The 15,868-nt window shown below is 40.1% G+C and overlaps 1 protein-coding gene across 3 annotated transcripts in view; it reads left to right on the forward strand.

Annotated features, from left to right (window-relative positions):
* IGF2R (insulin like growth factor 2 receptor) overlaps positions 1 to 15,868 on the forward strand; it is a 126,876-nt gene that overhangs the window by 13,653 nt on the left and 97,355 nt on the right. For all 3 annotated transcript variants that reach the window (XM_070733800.1, XM_070733799.1, XM_070733801.1), the window contains exons 3-5: positions 11,022 to 11,143; positions 11,850 to 11,948; positions 14,751 to 14,883. In XM_070733800.1, the coding sequence (XP_070589901.1) occupies positions 11,022 to 11,143; positions 11,850 to 11,948; positions 14,751 to 14,883 (354 nt within the window). The remainder of the gene's footprint in view (positions 1 to 11,021; positions 11,144 to 11,849; positions 11,949 to 14,750; positions 14,884 to 15,868) is intronic.

Consider the following 15,868-nt stretch of genomic DNA (forward strand, 5'->3'; position numbering starts at 1 on the left):
TATCAGATGATGAGGAATCCCAAATAAAGGTTCCTTCTCCAATTACCATTTTCCCTTCTCAATTATTCAAATCTCTCCTCCTCAAAGCTAGGATTTCTACGGGATTAGCGGCCCAGGAGAAACAAGCCTCCACTTCCACTGATCCCCCGGAGGAGAATTTACCTTACTTCACAGAGGAACAGGAGGATAACGAGGTAATTCCTATGCCTAAATTGTTTAAGGATGCCTTACTCAAACAGTGGGATTTCCCAGCCTCTGGCCTTAATCCCTCCACCAAAGACAGAAAGTTGTACAAACTTTCCTCTTCCTATGAAGAGCTTCTATCCTTTCCCAAACCGGATGAACCTGTCAAGATCCTTCATTCGGCAGCGGCTGTGCCTGGAGAGGCGGAGGAAGTCCTCCGCCCAGAGGACAAGCGTATTGAACAAATGCTCAAAAGAGGATTCACCGCAGATTCCTGGGCCATTAAAAGTTCTGCAGCAGCCTCCTTTTTCTCCAGAGCCATGCTGCTGTGGCTTCGCCAACTTCAACAGCATATTCCTCCCGATGACTTGAGAGGTCAACAAGACTTCAACAAGGTCTTTGCAGCTGCCCAGTACGTGGCTGATGCCACCTTGCAATCTACTAGATTTTCTGCTAAGTCTATTGCAGCTTCTACAACGGCAAGAAGACTCCTATGGATTCGCCCTTGGCAAGCGGGAGTACGCCAGAAGTGGCAGTTATCCCAGGGACCCTTAAAGCGCGACCTTCTTTTCGGTGATCTTCTGGATCCACTCCTCACGGAAACCACGGACAAGAAGAAAGTTTTGGGTCCAACCACAAAAAAGGCTACCAAAACGCAGTCCTTTCGTCGCCCGGGGCGCCAGCAAGATCAAGCGGCTTCCTATCAGAGATCTCCAGGTCAGTATTCCCCCCGCTTTCGTTCCCAAGGTAGGAACTCCAGGGGTAGAGGTTTTCGCTTCCAAAGGGGAGCTTCCTCTAACAGGGCCTCAAAAAAACCTAGATGGTAATCTTTCCTCTATTCCCATAGGGGGTCGCCTAGCTCATTTCGCCTCTAATTGGCGTCTCACCTCCAAGGACCCCTGGGTCATTGACACTGTTTAAACAGGCCTTCTTTTAGAATTTATTTCTCCTCCCCCTAAACGTTTTATTTCCTGCCCTTCTCCCAGGTCCTCCTCAGATTGTAACCGTATGGAGGAGGCCATTTCTCATCTATTGTCCATCAGAGCCATTCAACCGGTTCCTTCCGGTCAGAAGGGCCTAGGTTTTTACTCCATTCTATTTATGGTTCCAAAGTCCTCCGGAGGTTGGAGAGCTATTTTGGATTTAAAGAAACTAAACCTATTCATCAAATATAGGAAGTTTAAGATGCATTCCTTATCTTCTATTTTGGCCGCCATTCACACGGGAGATTTCATGGTCTCCTTAGACCTCACTGAGGCCTACCTTCACATTCCTATAGCCAAATACCACAGAAAATTTTTACGTTTTTCCTTTCAAGGCAGGCATTTCCAGTATAGGGCGATGCCATTTGGCCTTTCCTCGGCCCCTCGGGTCTTTACAAAGCTCTTGGGGTCCCTGGCGGCCTATATCCGGGCGTCTCCCATCCACATTTTATGTTATCTTGATGATATTTTGATTCATGGGAACTCCCTAGAGACAGTGAAAACAGACCTTTCTGTCACCATGTCAGTCCTTCAGGACCATGGATTTTCCATCAACTTTGAAAAAAGTCACCTCCAACCTTCCACATCCATTCCTCACCTGGGTTCCATTATCAATTCAGAATCCTCCCAGGTTTTCCTCTCTCCCGAGAGAAAACTTAGTATAGGGGAGTTAATTTCTAACATTTTATCTAATTCTTCAGTAGCCATAGTAACTCTGTCTTCCCTTTTGGGGAAGATGGTGTCATGCATAGGCATCATTCCCTGGGCTCGCCTTCATGCTAGGGAACTCCAGTGGCTCCTATTACCCTTTCAGAGATCGGGGCACAGCAACTCAAATCGGCGCATTGTCATCCCACCAAGTGTTCGCAGATCCTTCAAGTGGTGGAAGTCTCCGGCCATGGACAAAGGATCCCCGTTCAGGTGCCCGGATCAATTTGTCATCACCACAGATGCCAGTCTATCGGGATGGGGCGCCCACGCCCAGGGGATGATAGCCCAGGGCACGTGGTCCCCGGAGGAAGCTTCCAGGCCAATCAATTGGCTAGAGTTAAGAGCCGTTTCCCTGGCTCTGAAGCATTTCTCTCCTCGCATTCCCAACCGGCACGTTCTCATTCTCACCGACAACATTGCCACCAAAAGCCATATCTGCAGACAGGGGGGCACGAGATCCAAGGCTCTCATGAGGGAGGCCCTCAAGTTAGGCCTTTGGGCGGAAAAACATCTTCGGTCGCTCCTAGCCGATCACATCTCGGGGAGCCTCAACGTCCAGGCGGATTGGCTATCTCGAGCAACGATAGACCCAGGAGAGTGGAACCTCCATCAAGACCTGTTCCATCAAATCAGCCTCAGATTCGGCCTACCAATCCTGGATCTCTTCGCGACCAATGCGAACGCCCAACTCCCTCGCTTCTTTTCCAGATTTCCATCCCCGGGAGCGGAAGCAATCAATGCCCTCCGGAGTCCATGGCCTCCAGGCCTTCTCTACGCATTCCCTCCAATTCCAATTCTCCCGGACGTGATTCACAAGGTCCTCACCGAGAGGGCCCGAATAATCTTAATCGCCCCTCATTGGCCCCGCCGGCCCTGGTTCGCGGATCTCCAACAGCTGTCCGTCCAGGACCCTTGGCGACTCCCCGTTTCGGGGGATATGCTGCGGCAGGGGGCCTCTTTCCATCCAGACCCGGAGTGGTTCCACCTCACCGCCTGGCTGTTATCAGGAGAGACTTAGAACTGCGTGGTCATGACTCCGATTCAGTGGAGGTCATTTTAAAGGCCAGAAGGGGTTCGACCAATCGAATCTACGACCACACGTGGTCCAAGTTTCACCAGTGGTGTCTACAGGAAGGTCTCTCCCCTCTGTGCATCCCCATACACAGAATTATTTCCTTCCTTATGCAAGGCTTCCATAAAGGACTTTCTACCAGCACCCTCCGGCGTCACCGGGCAGCCATTTCATCTGTCCTAGGGGGTCCCCGCAGACAGCCTCTCCGATCCTTCCCTGAAGTTCAGGAATTCCTCAAGGGCATAGCCAACCTCAGACCTTCCAAGGTCCACAGGTATCCATCCTGGGATTTGCCACGGGTTCTCCATTCCCTCACGCAGGCACCATACGAACCCCTAAAATCGGCGTCCCTCAGGTACCTATCTTTTAAGGTAGCATTTCTGGTGGCTATTACCTCTGCCCGACGCATTTCGGAGCTGGCTGCCCTCTCAATCAGGCAGGACCTTTGTCAATTCCATCAGGACAAGGTAGTCTTGCGACTGGACCCCACCTTCTTACCCAAGGTCAGTTCCATGTTCCACAGATCTCAGGATATTGTCCTACCTTCCTTCTGCCTCCAACGAGACCATCCCTTGGCAATTAGATGGCACACCCTGGATCTCATCAGAGCGCTGAGAATCTATATCCAACGCACAGGACCCTTTCGGAGGTCAGAAGCACTTTTTATAGCCTATCACCCCAGAGTCATGGGGGCCAAAGTGTCTTCAACAGTAATAGGCCGTTGGATCAGAGGGACTATATCTAAGGCCTATGAGTCGGCCTCCCTCTCAGTTCCAAGGAACATCACAGCGCATTCTACCAGGAGCGCAGCCACCTCGGCCGCTTGGGCGACTCAAGCCCCGTTGGAGGAGGTCTGCAAAGCAGCCACTTGGGCCTCGCCAAATTCCTTCATCAGGCACTACAAGATTGATTCTTACGCTTCAGCGGACGCTGCCTTCGGCAGAAGGGTACTCCAATCCGTTATCTCACACGATAGCAATCTAATCCCACCCTAGGGACCATCTATTGGGTATGTCCCATGTGACTGCTGGACCCGCTCCTTCAGTACGGAGAATAGGCGTTGATTGCTTACCTGAACGCCTCTTCTCGTACGGTGAGCGGGTACAGCAGTCACTTCCCGCCCTTGTATGTGTCTTCTTTACCTTTCTATACCTTTCTTCCTCTAACAATGAGAGTTGAACACTACAGAGCATCACAACTGAGCCTAGTCTATGGATTCGCGAATTCTGGGGAAGGGGCGGATCCGGCAAGCTTTTTTAACACTAGGCTCAGTTCCACCGGATTGGACGTGAGCAACCCATGTGACTGCTGTACCCGCTCACCGTACGAGAAGAGGCGTTCAGGTAAGCAATCAACGCCTATTTTCTGACTTAGGTTATGGAGTATAATCTTAGTTTCTGCATGAAAATATTCCAGGATGATCCTACTAAATGGTGAGGCTATTCCTAAAAAAACTAGTTCAACAATATACCAGTAGAATTGGGCTTTTAAGAAGGAGCAGGAGTAGAGTTTTTCAGCTTGATACTTTTTGGTCTGTATAAAATGCTACTCTACCTGTGATAGTCTGAACTTTTCCCTATATTGGTATCATGAAATAGTACGTTAAGGTGTGCCAAACTAGTTAAAGACAGATCTGCTCTAGCTGCCCACTGGTTTCTATTCCTCATTACACAATTGACATTCTGCATGGGAGTATTTGTCTTGTTTATAAAATGGGAGTGTACCATTATATTGCCACTTTTATTTTTTTCTTAATTGCTGCAACTTATCTTCTTATCTGGCACTAAATGGTTGAAGCTTCAACTTTGCTAATTTTACATATTCTAAGATAAAATTCAACAGGATTTTCAGCAACTCAAAGTAAAAAGACTCTGACTTTTTAATATTTTCTTCTTAAACTTAAAGCAAATATTCATGAACTCAACAAACCTTGATTAACAGATAATTAAGTTACTAAATGGGATGTCACTTTGTACAAAAATGCTCTGGCCTATGAGATGCAGTTTTGCTAATTTTTAAAATGCATATTGAAATGTCATTTTAAAAATGAATTTATTTCCCTTACATTAATACCATACCTACACTATCTAAAATTTATCTAAGTGTCCTGTCATATCTGCTAAGAGGATCCCCATGTATATTAGAACAGTGTTTCCCAACCTTGGCAACTTGAAGATATCTGGACTTCAACTCCCAGAATTCCACAGCCAGCATCTGCTGCCTGGGGAATTCTGGGAACTGAAGTCCAAATATCTTCAAGTTGCCAAGGTTGGGAAACACTGTATTAGAGAATGCTATTTTACAGGACCCAGGGACTGTGCCTTTTCTTGTTGTCTTCTGGAGTACTATACTATCTGAAATTAGGTTGACACCAAACTGTGTTGGCTTTTCAGAAAACTTTTCAGACCTGGCTATTTTCCCAACATGGGATTGGGAATTTAGCTGAGCCTAGGTAGGCTGGTTGCTGCTTTCCTTGGTTGCTGCAACACATTGTTTGTTCTTGTCTTTAGTTTTTATTTTACTAGTGGCACAGTTTTAGATTTTCTTACCAGTTCAGGATCATGTTTGTGAGGTGGGCAGCTGGTCCCCAAATATTTCAGTACTTTTATCTGCTTTCTGGGAGTGCCAGACAAGCTGTGTTACAGCTGCTCCACACTGTGAGCCAATCTTTCAATTTGAAGTAACTGCTAAAACTAGAAAGTGGAAAACAAGCAGGAATTGACATGTTAATAGCTATGAGTCTGCCTATGGCATAAACAATGTGAGCAGCGTCATTAGCATTATCTTGGCGAATGTATTGTCTCAGTCCAGTCTGCAGAGCTGATAGCTAATAGGCTCAGAAAAGGCTCAGAAAAGGTATGAGTTGTTTCACTACATAGTACAAGCCCCCCCCCCCCCTGTCCATCACAGCCCACGTTGGATGGAATTTATTCTAAAGCATTCCAAAAGTTTATCTGATAAGCATGAGGGATTTCGTGTCAAGGTTGTAATTACAGTAACTCTGTAATTACACTCTTACTCCATTCTGAGATTCAGCATTTATTCTTCCCTTTCATTCTCCATTTTGTAATCTTCCTTTGCTTTTTGCTAATTTTGAAGCATCGCCGAATCTAAGGTAAACATGGAGTCCAGTCAAAGGATGAAGCAGACGGCATGCATCCAGAAAAGTCTAATGCCCACATTTTGGCAGATTATATTTCTGCTCATGTTGCTATCAATCACAGTTTGTCTTTATTACTCGATAAGAAATCCGATGCTTAAATTTTGGCTCTGTGGGAATACCACATGATCAATCGTCTGGGGGAAGAAGACAACTCATTTATGAAACCCCACCTCAATTGTGAAATTTAGGTGGAGTTCAAAAAGGGGGGAAATGAAGAAGATGCATGTTAATCACTAGATTCACCAGTACATTAATCTTATACATATAAGGTACAATCTCTCCAACCTCTAAGTAACTTTCCTGTTCAAAGTTCACTAACCTTTAGAAAACCCCTTGCTTACTGGAACAGCACAAGGAAAAGTCATATGCTGGAACAAAAGTAACAGATGGTGTAAGATAATGTATATTTTCCTATTTAGGATGTGATTTGTTTTCATACTTACTTCTCCTTTTTCTTTATAAGGACATGTTATCAATTATAATTTGTTATTGGCAGATTGATGACACATCTTGATGACTCAGTAGTGTCAACCCCTAACCCCCAACATTTTTCCCTTAGACTATCCACGATTGACCTCTCCAGGTTCCTTAGAGGTCAGTAAGGGGCGTGCATAAGTGCCCCAGTATGCCTTCCGTCCCCTGTCCAATTGTCTCTCCTTATCTCATTTATCTTTTCTTCCTTTCAAATATGTTCACCTATACTTTTATATCTTTTCTTCTATTCTTTTCTTTACTTATATTATTACACATCTTTCTCTTCAATGTGTATTATGTATTGGACTAAATAAATAAATAAAATAAAAATAAATCTTGGTCATCCTGGCATTGTGTAAGGTATAAGACGACTGTGTTGGGTGTAATCCAACATTTAGACTTTGTCATGAGGATACTCTGAACCTGTGTGCACCATTAAACCTGTGTTGTCCCATCCCTTTGTGGGTCTTCGTTCCTGAAACTGGTGAACTCATTCAGCTGCAACACTATATTGGCAAAGATTTCTGTACATAGGAATAATTAATTGTAATAGATTTAGAGTGATTTCCAGAAAGTTACGTTTATATTAGGAGGGGTAAGATTGGCAGAAACAAGGAACAGAAAAATTATGTATAAGTGTTGCTAGTGAAAGTCTCTGGTCACAATTCAAGGTGTTGGTTATTACCTATAAAGCCCTACATGGCTTAGGACCAGACTATTTAAGGGATCGTCCCCTGCCTCATACCTCCCAGAAACCAATTAGATCCCATAGGGTTGGCCTTCTCCGGATCCCATCGACTAAACAATGCCGGTTGGCAGGCCCGCGGGGGGAGAGCCAGCTCTGTGATGGTCCCGGCTCTTTGGAACCAACCCAAGGTCCATATTGCCCTCAGCCTACTGGCCTTCCGAAAAGCCTTGAAGACTTGGCTTTGCCGGCAGACTTGGGGGCTGTGAGACTAACAGCTTAAACCTGGCTGAAACATTGGTATGTGTGATGGTATGATTGTACTGATTATATTAAGGGATTTTTATTGTTATTAATGTTTGAATTTGGCATTTTACTGTATTCTTTTCTGAAAAAACAAAGAATGGAATAGAATAGAATAGAATTTTTATTGGCCAAGTGTGATTGGACACACAAGGAATTTCTCTTGGTGCATATGCTCTCAGCGTACATAAAATAAAATATACATTTGTCAAGAATCATGTGGTACAACACTTAATGATTATCATAGGGGTCAAATAGTCATTCCAGGAGCTACTGAATATAAAATACACCCCTATTTATAGCATAAGCCAGATCAGGTGCCTCTTTTTCCCATCTGCCCAGGTACAGTTGTCTGGAGGTCTCATACTTTAGGATAAGAGATAATAAAATATATCTTTTATTGTAACAGACTGGTCTTGTCTGAGGATGCTTCTAACCGTATCAGAACAGTTTTGGTATACCTTCCTTCTCTATTTCCTCCTCTCCTCCCTCCCACATTCAAGGAAGAACTTGATGCTTTTCCACCCCTTTGCCATGTCTATATCAATATATAGAGACACATTAAATTCTAATTTTCTGAGATTGTGGATTTGGGTTTTCATGAGCTGTACCCCATAATCATAGCACAATTATGACAAATCATGGCTTGAACTATCTTGCTTTGCATGTAATGAGTTTCTCTCACCTATTAGTTTCACCTTTTAAGTTGCATAAATGAACTTTTGCACGATGTTCTAATTTTTCGAGTTTCAATTGTAAGACTGGCTACTTCTCTAAGTATGCCAGAGGAATGTGGTCTAAAGTTAGTTTGTTTGCTTATTTGTCAGAGAAATAGCTGCTGAAGCCATATTGTTGGAGAAATTTATATTTTGTTAGTAATCAAAGAATTGAAAGAATAATATTGCTTATCTATCTCAGTGATTTTAAAACTACTGACTTCTGGGAACCATTTCCTATGATTTAATATTTTTTCAGGATCTTTCCAGGAAAATAATACTAGATATTCTAATCTCGCATCAGCTGCAAGTACATCTAGATAAAGATGCAAAGCATCTTGAAATATCAGAAACATTGAAGCCATGTGAGGAAAACTTGTATACTGAATATATGCAATATTCAGGTAGTCTTTGACTTATGAATCCAGAATCCAGAGCAGGATACTATGGTCTTTCGAGACTGAAGGATGCCAATACAAAAAAAAATTAACTTATGGCCACTGATTTGTAACTGGTTGAAGTTATGACCCACCCAAAAAAAGGACACTTGCAACTTGAATTTAAAGTTTGGCCTCCCTTCATGGTCATGACAATTTGGATGCATCGATTGCCATTTGCAACACCACGTTTTACAGTGGTTTCATTGAAAACTGCTGTTTTTCTGGTTTTCTGCAAAACCATGCCTGCAGCAAACCATGTTTAATGACTGCCATATTCGCTTAATGACTCCAAAAAAATAACAACTCATCTTGCAACCATCATAGTATGGGATCATAGTCAGCAGCCTCCATTATGATTGCACGTTGACGACCTGCAGCGTTAGGCTTTTCTCATCTGAAACTAGAAGTGCAAAACTGATAGAGACAACCTGTTGATAAGTATGTTTACTGCAAGAACAAAGAATGCAACTAAAAATTGTTCTAGCAACTGCTAAATATAAAATACCATCATATTTATAGCATAAACAGTATCATGTTCTTGTGCCTCTTTTTCCCACCTGCACAGGTGCAGTTGTCTAGAGGTGTTATAATTTTAAACAGGAGAAATAATTGGCAGATATCTTTTATTGTAACAGACTACATTCATAATGTATTATTAGTTTTTCAGAACACGACCTTAAACCAGCCCTCTCTATTTCCTTCTTTGCTCCATCCCTTATTTAAGGAAAAAATTACTGTAAGTTTTCTCCTTTCCCTTTTCCTTGGATGTGCAACAACTGAAGGATATGTTGCTCTTCCACTTTCCAGGGGAACTTTGACGTAATTTCTATCCTTATCCAAAAGGTAAAGACCTGAATTTCAGGTTTTCAGGTTTTGCTTTTCACTGAGATAATAAAGATAGATGCTTGAATACATATGTGGGTTGTGTGGCCTATAGATTTAATTACTTAATTAAACACACATGCACTTAAGTAGTACTGAACTACAGATAGTCCTCCACTTGTGACCACAATGGAGCCCAGAATCTTGGTCATTGAGCAAGACTTCACGTGACTTTTTTGCTCAATGACAGCAATCCTGGCTCCAAGCTTGGTTGTTAAGTGACTGCATAGGTTATTAAGCAGAGGGCCTGGAGCTTTCATCTTCTCTGGGAGGCCTAGGGCATCTCCCTGCCCTCCTAGGGTGAATGATCACAAAAACAATGGCAGTCAGTAGCATTTTTGCCAGATTTGAGATTTGTTCCTTCAGTGTTCCGAGGGATTTCTCCAGGGGAAGCTTAGAACACTAGAAGGAAAAATGCTAGCAAAGGCCATTATTATTAGTCTTTCAGAATTATGACGTTTTAAAGGAGAAATGCTAGTATCCTTCTGGGATAGTGTATTAATGTATATAAGTAGGTTTATGGGTTGGTAGGATGGGATTTAAAATTACAGTTCTTGGATGATTTTCCTTAAATAGATTATGAGCGATCCATGCCATCTGTCTCTAATCTGATCTATAGGTCTTCCAGCATAACTGAGTTCATTCATCTTGCTACTGGCTTTCTCCTCTTCTTTTTCCTTCCACGTTTCCCAGCAATAGAGACTTTTCTAGGGAACTAAGTCTTCACATAATTAATACATCCAAAGTAATTTGAACCAGACCATTTGTGCCTTGAGTGGATTGATTTGTTTAATGAGACATTTATTTGTTTCTTTGACTGCTTATGGTATTCACAAGAATCTTTTCCAAAACTCTTTCTATCCAACTTTTCTGCGATCTGTTACACAAAGTACAGTATAGTAGATGAATTTAACCTGAGGATAAGTTCAATTGAAACTCAGTCACCATGAGTTAAAGTGGAGCTGCATAAGATTGTACTGTAGTTCTTAGAGGACAATATCCTTATCCTGTGTCTATGGGTTTTTCAGATGTTTCTTTGGATTGTGATAAAAAGTCACATTGTTTTGCCACTCTGCTTAGAACATCTGTATATTTATCTGTGTAAGTTTTTGCATCCTGCATCTTTTTTAAATAGCTGCTTGAAGACAGTATCAGTTTAATACCTACTTGTATAAGTGGTTTAGAGAAAGTTTAGAAATTCTATCAAGAGCTTGTTGATGTAATGTACAAGGCATAATTTTTTTTGGCCTAGATTTATTGTGCTTGGTATATGGTATTCATAATTAGTTTAGTTTTCCAAAGATTTCTCTTCTATGCTTTGTTGGTGTAAATTTTTTATGTGTTTTATCTCATATAACTGGAAATCACCTTTTGAGATTAATGTATAGTATATGCTCTTTTTGTTTTAGGGGAATCCTCACTGATGAAAAAGTCTAATTTACTCTTGGAATTCAACACTACACAAACTTGTTCTCAGGGAAATCAACGCACATGGCAAAGTAACATCAATTTCTATTGCGGGAAGACTTTGGTTAGTATGTTACCGCTGAATATTTTATTTCTAAATAGGCAATAATTATTTTTAATTATTAAATACTGATAAACTATCCCAATCCTGACAGAATTATGTTTGTCCTTGAATGTATCTGCATCTTCCCGCTGTACATATTGGTTATCTGTTTTCCTAAATGATCCTATTTAAAAAAGGTGTTTATTAATGTACCAACATGAAATAAAAATATCAAATTGGTCAGATTGCATAAAACTAGTGTTTCTTAAAAAATGATTTAAAAATGTGCCACTCAACTTATCTGCTTGATATCAGCTAAAATAAGCATACTTTATGTTAGGCATTTCATTATATATCTGTTTTCAGGTATGTTTCTTTAGCAGAACACCTTTAAATTATTTACTTATTAAATATGCATGCAACCCATTTCCTGATAGAGAGACTCTGGCTGGTTTAAAAAACAGTACGGTGCTATTAAAGAGATTAGCTCTTGGCATTTAATTTTGTACTGTCTAGTTATGTTAGTTTTGTTGTATTTTCCCAGTTATTTTAATTTATGGGTGAATTTCCATACTGAAATGTATCTGGATAAAAATAGTTTCTTGCTTGGAAATGTAAACTATACTAACCAATAGAATGTATTTTAAACTTTATTATTATGTAGGTTTTAATTATAATTACAAATACAAATTGATCAATATTGTGCATCACTTTTTTTCTTAATCAGGGTTCCCCAGAATTTGTGACTTCATCCGAGTGTGTTCATTATTTTGAATGGAGAACATTCCTTGCATGCAAGAAGGACTTATTTACATCAGCTGAAGAGGTAACACAATTTCTGTTCAAACATAACCCAAAAAATCATCAGATATACCGTATTTTTTGGAGTATAAGACATACTTTTTTATCCTCCAAAAGAGGGTGAAAACTTGGATGCACCTTATTCAACGAATGTAGCCTCACCTGGCCACCTCCACCCTTTGGTCTCTGCCTCCCAGCAATTTACCTCCTTGCAGCAAACAGCGGAGAGCCTGACTAGCAAAAGCAAGTGATTCTCAGCCTTCCGACCTACAGTTGGTTCAGCACAGGTAGGTCATGTGCTAGAACTGAAAGTGAAACTAGCTTCAGGGAGGCAAATTGCTGAGAGGTGGACTGTGGCAATGTTGGACTGCTGAAACTGCAAGGAGGTAAGTGTCTATAGAATGTTCAAATTATTATTTATTTTTTAAAGAATGCTTTATTATTGTTCTCTAGACAACTTAACAAAATGAAGAAGCTTTTTAAAATAAATGCCTGATTTGAAGAGGTCCAGTGCTATCTTATCTTCTTTTAAATAGGAGAGAATACTTCCAGAAAGCCACATCAGTTTTAAAGATCTGTAAAAGTATAATCTGATATGTAATAGTGTCCTGTTGTAGTATTAAAACAAGGCAGCTGAGTTAAGCCCTGATTTAGTCATGTTTGGAGTAGATCTATTTAAATAATTGGGAGGAGTTAATGTGACCACATTTAAGAAAACTTTCTGGCATTAATGTACTGCCATAATGTACATTTCTCCAATTCTTTGCTATTTCTATGGGTCAGGCTCACATGCACAAAAATACACAGCAAATAGTGTATATCATCTGTACTGTTTGCTGGGAGGCAAAGGCCTTTTTCCCTTATTTTCCTCCCCCAAAACTAAGATGCATCTTATATTCTGAAAAATATAGTATGTTGTTTGAGAAGTCAGCCCATTAGATTCACTGGACCTATATAGGTTAACTAAGCAATGCATCCTCAATTTATTTCATATTGTTTACAACAAGTGTTATTAAATGCAATTTAGTGTTAGGTTTGTTGTAATGTCATTAATTTTTTTAAATAGTAGTCAAACATTGTATGTTTTTTCGTTTGAACAATCTGTCAGTTTTTTAATCTAGTTATAAAGATGTAATATTCAGCACCAAGCATTAAGTTTAAGGCTTCCCTTCTTATCTGCACTAGGGATTAAGTAACTTGTGATATGAGTTTGACCGAGTTAAGACATTGGTTAGTTACTCTAGGCCCAATTTTGCTTCTGGATATTAGTGTATGATTCAGTAGAGCTAAACTCAAGCAACCAAACTAGTCCTCATTTTCATGAAATCCAAATTAAAACAAAAAAGAGGCGAAGATAATTTATTATTCTTTTTCTTCTTCTATTCCTGCTTATATAATTTCTGTTGTTTGTTAAATATTCTGCAGTATGTGAAAGAAATTAATATTTTGTGTATTCCTGAGAACTCATTTTTATTTTTTGAATATGGTTTTGTCTCAGTAGATTGTGTATTGAATTGTGTACACTCTTTCATATACTCATGCCCCCATTACTTGCTGTTACTTGCTTAGTTTCTTGGAACAGAGTTCCCCACACTTTCTGTCTTTGTGGACTGGCAGGGTGGGGGAGAGAAGATGGTTTTGTGTGAGAGGTGGGTAAGCAGGCACGTACGCTGGACTCAATTTGCGCGAGTGGTGGGTTTATGTGCCGGTCACTTGCGCAAATAGGAGCACACACACACTTGCCCACTGCATGTGGATGTGGGGATGCATAGTAGTGGACTGCAGCCTGGGTGATGGAAACCCCGTCCGAGAAAACTGCTGGGCAAATAGGCAATCAATTACATGGCAGGAGTAAAATAACAATCCAGATATGAATACAGTAATCCCTAGTTTTTCATGGGGGATGCGTTTCAAGACCACCCGTGAAAAACGAATTTCCTTGAAATAGAGGAAAGATATTTTTTATGTATTTAACGAGTATTTGGACTTTTAAAGCCCACCCTTTGCATTAAACAGTCATTCTATAATGTTTCTCAGCTGGAACTACATGTGATATCCTACCAGTTTCTTTAATAGAGTACAGTAGTACTGTAGAAGAATTTTATGAATTTTTAATGGATTTAAAATTTTCAATGGATTTAATGGATTTAAGCCCCCCTTTGAAAACCCGTGAAGTAGCGAATCTGCGAAAGATGAACCGCGAAGTAGCGAAGGATTACTGCTTGTTAACAATTGACCATATATGTATTAAACAGTAGTCACAGGAAATTTTGGATTCTGATGGCCCTTCCAGAATACTAGAGGTTTGATAAAACTGTTCTGTATACAGTAGTACCTCTAGATACGAGCTGCTCCACATGCGAGTATTCCAGGTTATGAGCTGAGACGTGAGCAGAATTTCTGTTCGACACCCAAGCTCAAATTCGGGATACGAGCCAAGCTTCCACTAGGTGGCGCAAGAATCACCTTGCTTCCAGTTATCTCGGCGTGAAAAACAAAGTCTAAAGGCATTCGTTCGAGATGCGAGTTGATCGACTTACGAGCTCGGGTCTGGAACGAATTAAACTCGTATGTCGAGGTACCACTGTATCTGGTTTTGATTTGCTCAAGCTGTGAGTAATAAATAGTAGCTTCAGATGAGTGCACACTCTCATCAGTGCCACAAGATGGAAGCATAATATCTTTATTAGTTCTGATGTTAAAAAGTATAGGACCGGGTTAAAGTACTTCTGTTTAAAACATAGAAGACAGATGGAATGTCAATAATGACCTTATATTGTGTATGATCTTACTTGCAAGACACTTACTGTATGTTTTAAATTTCTAGGTACCTTGCTACATATTTGATGAAAACCTGAAGAAACATGATTTAAATCCATTGATTAAGACTTCTGGTGGATACTTGATAGAAGACTCAGATGATGATTCAGAGTTATACATCAACATTTGTAGAAACATAGGTATGAAATCCAACTAAATAATGGGTAATTTTCTCTAATCTCCCTAAGGCAAGATGTTTTCTATATCTGAAATTTTACCATGCTTCCCTTTTAAGACGAAAGACATAAAATATTAGTGCTTTTATTTGAGCTACACTGATTCCTCAGTGTTTCCCAGTTCTCCATTTCATTCAATACCTCTATTTTATTAAATATTCAGATATTTATTTTCCATTAATATTTATAAGACTTTACAGTTTTTGAAAATATACTCTAAATTTCCTCTTGTACCTGTGGCTTCGTAGAATTTGCTGATCAACACTTTACCACATTTCCCCATAACCTTTTGTCTAAATATTAGATAATGTTTATGCCTATTTTTCTAAAATATTTGGTTGTTGAATAATCTGTAGTTCAATATGTCTTTTCGGTGCTACCTTATTCCATTTTAGCTATCAAAAATAGTGAGATCTTCCTTAAAATGTGTAGAAAAACTATGTCTAAACTCCAGATTTCCTCAAACTGTTGCTTCTTGGGATATTAGTCTGCCTTGTGGCAATCAGTTCTTGGGCACTAGTTTAAATACAATACAATTTTGGGAGAAAATAACAATTTCAGTTATATAAAATATTTTAGAACATATATTAATAGGTATAAAGTTGATTTATAGCTTCCTTTGAAAATGCCATTTCTATCACTATAAGATATGACTTTGGTGCATGATGTTATTCTTAAAGCAGTGAAAACCATTTCGAGGCACTAAAAATGAGTGTAATCTTACATAATATTTAATGCAAATAACTTTATAAATATATTTGCCTTATTTCTGGAACGTCTGATGAAAATACCTCTGTAAGACCGGTATCATTTTAGTCATACATTTCTAAAATGTTCTTGCCCGCTTTGCCATGTTAGTGTCTATTGTATATAAAATACAATCTTAATTGCCATAATTCTGATTTATAACTTGGCTAAATAGCTTGTCCCTTCTATTTTTTTATGGTTT

This window comes from Erythrolamprus reginae, chromosome 1 (genome assembly GCF_031021105.1).
Source record: "Erythrolamprus reginae isolate rEryReg1 chromosome 1, rEryReg1.hap1, whole genome shotgun sequence".
NCBI classification, from domain to species: domain Eukaryota; kingdom Metazoa; phylum Chordata; class Lepidosauria; order Squamata; family Dipsadidae; genus Erythrolamprus; species Erythrolamprus reginae.